Source organism: Rhinoraja longicauda, chromosome 5 (assembly GCF_053455715.1).
Source record: "Rhinoraja longicauda isolate Sanriku21f chromosome 5, sRhiLon1.1, whole genome shotgun sequence".
Taxonomy (NCBI): domain Eukaryota; kingdom Metazoa; phylum Chordata; class Chondrichthyes; order Rajiformes; family Arhynchobatidae; genus Rhinoraja; species Rhinoraja longicauda.
The window spans coordinates 63,646,245-63,650,034 of record NC_135957.1 but is presented as its reverse complement, the minus strand read 5'-3'; the positions used below and the strand labels follow the sequence as shown (position 1 = coordinate 63,650,034).

The 3,790-nt window shown below is 39.0% G+C and overlaps 1 protein-coding gene across 1 annotated transcript; it reads right to left on the bottom strand.

The window, feature by feature from the left end:
- Positions 1-358: 358 nt before the first annotated feature.
- On the bottom strand, positions 359-1,435 carry LOC144594028 (4-galactosyl-N-acetylglucosaminide 3-alpha-L-fucosyltransferase 9-like). Its single transcript, XM_078400193.1, has one exon. The coding sequence runs from the start codon at positions 1,433-1,435 to the stop codon at positions 359-361; it is 1,077 nt and encodes a 358-aa protein (XP_078256319.1).
- Between the last annotated feature and the right edge of the window lie 2,355 nt (positions 1,436-3,790).

Genomic DNA, 3,790 nt, shown 5'->3' with positions numbered 1-3,790 from the left:
TCTTCGTCAGACTGCCTGACCTCTCAGCCTGAAGAAGGGTCTCGACTTGAAATATCACCCATTCCTTCTCACCAGAGATACTGCCTGAACAACTGAGTACCCCAGCATTTTGTGTCTATCTTCAGTGTTAGATAGACACAAATCTTACAACATCTGCATTTCATCCTATACATAGAATTAGGTCTGTTTCAGCTTTATTAAGAAATCTATCGATCTATTTTGAATTCATGTGCAATAAAATAAAATCAAGTTCCATTGTTAATTTTGAAGATGAATTTACAAAATTTCCTTTTGGAGATAAAAGCTAATAAAAATTATCATATGCTGTTGATGATTGACACTATTTACACACTTCAGTTCAATTCCAAAACCATTTCATCAAATTGGGGATGGATTTATATTCTTTATGTCGCCGAATATTTTCACAGACAGAGCATGCATGTTCATGCCCGAATTGATCCTTCCTCACTTTATAGTATTTTTTCCATTTGAAGTAGCTCATGTACAATTTTTCATCACCATCCAGCTTGTGAAGGTAATCAGCAAGCTCTTTGGCTGAACGAAAGTCAGCCACGTGAATGAAGGAATCACCTGGAATGTAATTTTCATAGTTCTCCCTGGATGGGCCCAGGACCACAGGAACACTACCCGCCAGCAGAGCATTGTAGAGCTTTTCAGTTATGTAATCTTTATGTATTGAGTTCTCGAAGGAAAGGTAGAACTTACATTTAGATATCGTTGGGATCAAATCATTATTACTCAGATATTTTTTGAAAGCTCGACCATATGTGTTAATCGGAACATATTTTTGAAGTTCTTTGTAATATTTTACCCTGGCATAATTAAAATTCCAGTTGCTTACAATCCAACACACTAGGCTGCTTTTCTTTGGCAAATCAAAGGCTTGCTGAACTCCGTTTATTGTTAGCGATCCATAAGGCACAGGAATATCTGAGTCTCTTCGATATGTCACGGTCAAATTGAAGAGTCGGTTAAGCTTTGTCGTTTTAGGAGAGTTTGTAGGTGACTCCATATTCATCCAAACCCATTTCTGGAAAACTGGTCGAGGGTGTGTGGGCAGATTGGACAGGTCTCCTCTGATATTCCTGTGATGGAAAAGTACAGCATGGGATTTGTTATACATGTTCTTATCCACTGTCAAATGGCAGTCATGGATGTTAAAAACAGATCCACAAGAATTGAGCGCAAATTTTTGACCAAAAGGCCAATGCCAAATGAGCACAATAATTTGATTATCTTCTTGTCGTAAACCAAGGATATTTTTCATGCTTTGATTTGAGGTGGCCGATTTCATGGGAGGAAGAATCCATCTGTTTGTTGGCTTAGCGTAGTGCATAAACAAGGCAAAAAAGCAGTAGAAAATCATGATGGAAATTAAAATGGTGTGCATAATCCATTTCTTAGAAGAAGTCATAATATGTCCTGTGAAAGAGAAGAATGAAAACCATTAGGATCCAAGGAACATGGGTCCTCATTCACTATAACTAGATCAATATCTCGGATAGACACAAAATGGTGGAGTAACACAGCGGGTCAGGCAGCATCTCTGGAGAAAAGGAATAGGTGACATTTCGGGTCGGAATCCTTCTTCAGACTTAAAGATAGAGAAGGCCAGAACTAAATAGAGACCGCAACAGATGACCTGAGGAAGGGTGGAATCCATTATGGCCCATAGTTGGGTGGGGAAGATGTGTTAACGTCAGGGATACAAGAATTAGAACAGTGGAACAAGTTGAATGACCGGGTGGGTGGGGGGGGGGGGGGGGGGGGTGGGGGAGAGGGGGGGGGGTTGGAAGAAATACAGGAGTTACTTGAAATTAGAGAAATTAAAGGTTTCAAACCGCTGGATTGAAATATGAGGTGCTGTTCCTCCAATTTGCTTGTGGCCTTACTCTGACAGTGGAGGAGGCTTGTGGAGGAGTGGAGGAGTTAAAATGTTTGGCAACCGGGAGAACACGTAGGCCACGGCGGACTTAGCGTAAGTATTCAGCAAAATGATTGCCAAGTCTACGCTTGGTGTTGCCGACAGAACATTGTCTGTAGTTCCTCCTGTGCAACTGAGGTTTGTTTGCCCAGGTGATATTAAAAAAAGATGTCACCAACAAATCCTAAAAATATTTAAAAATTGCTAAAGGAAAAAATGGAAAGAAAAGTGAATGGATGCCTTTCTCCAAGTTTCTTTCAAAACTTGAAGAAATTAAACTTGTTTCAAACCATTCAACACTCCTTTTATAATGTATTGAATGAGACATCCAATTTACAATCTGCAAGACCTTATAGAAACGTGGTAAATAGGTGCAGGAGTAGACCATTCGGTCCTTCGAGCCAGCACCACCATTCAATATGATCATGGCTGATCATCTAAAATCAGTACCCCGTTCCTGCTTTTTCCCCATATCCCCTGACTTCTTTAGCCCTAAGAGCTAAATCTAACTCTCTTTTGAAATATAATATGGAACTATAACCAACTTTTCTGCTGAGAGGGTGCAGCCATTGGGTAAAGTTTTTCAATATTCAGTTTCAGGAGGACACCAATGGATTGGAAATCGAAAATGTGACTCCATTGTTCAAGTAGGGAGGAAGAAAAAATATGTGCAACAATAATAGGCTTGTCAGCTTAAAATCTGTAGTGGATAGATGCTGATCAGTTTTTGGCCTCAGTTATTTAATATTTTTATTTATGACACGATCAAGAGGGCAGTGTTTGGGAGAACATGTTACCATTAGGCCTCTACAACTGAATGAGTTAGCAAATGATGATTAATGTGGGGCAGTGTGAGGTTATGCATTTTGTTTGGTATAATCTAAAGAGAGACTAATAATTTACTGCAGGAAGATTATGGATGAGCAAAGTGCAGAGGTACCTTGATGCTCGTGCAGGAATTGTGAAAGTGTAGCTGTTGAGATGTCTCCAGTCATGCAATGAGGAGATATGCTGACAAGATAATGGGGCAATCATTTGAACCGATTGAGGTGCGTTGGCACCAATTCTCCCAAAATGTTGATAACATTTTGTAGGATCACACACTGAGGGATATGAGGGACTGTCACAGAAGAGGAGATGAGGCCTGAGGGAAATCGGCCAATGTTTCCGCGCTGTATCTGAAATATGAAAATAAAATATGAAAATATGAAATGATTATTTTGAATAGCTGGGATGTTATGATGGTCCATGTGGTCAACTCCTCTTTCTATTTAATTATATTTTTATAAAGAGTAACATCTTCACCCAAACAATTGTGAATTTTTGGAATAATCCTCCAGGTGGTCTGCGGAGGCATAATCTTAGAGTTGACTCAAAGTAAAAATGGACACATTACTGGTTATAATTGAAATGGGTATAGTGCAGGAAACTGAAGCTGAGATATCTCAGCTCCTAAATCTTATGTTTTCTCTTCCCTTTCAACCCCTAGCTTGTTCTGACTTATCTGCTACAGATTGTGTGAGGTGGGAAGATTTGAGCACACAGCTTCAGCAATCATCAACATTTTGAATATAGTGCATTTGAAAACATGCAACTGAACCTGCAGTGTTTTCAAACCATCCGTGGCATTTCAGAAGTCATCTATTTAACCCAAAAGACATTTCAATTAATTTAGCTTTCTAAAACTCACTGCAAAACCTAAACTAATTCATCAATAATGAGATCAGTAAAACAGAAAAAACAACATTTTAATCAACAATTCCAATGCAAATTTGACATAAAGCCATTATTGTAGTACTTTCCTTACTCAATGACAAAAGATATGGCCACAAATGAGACAGATGA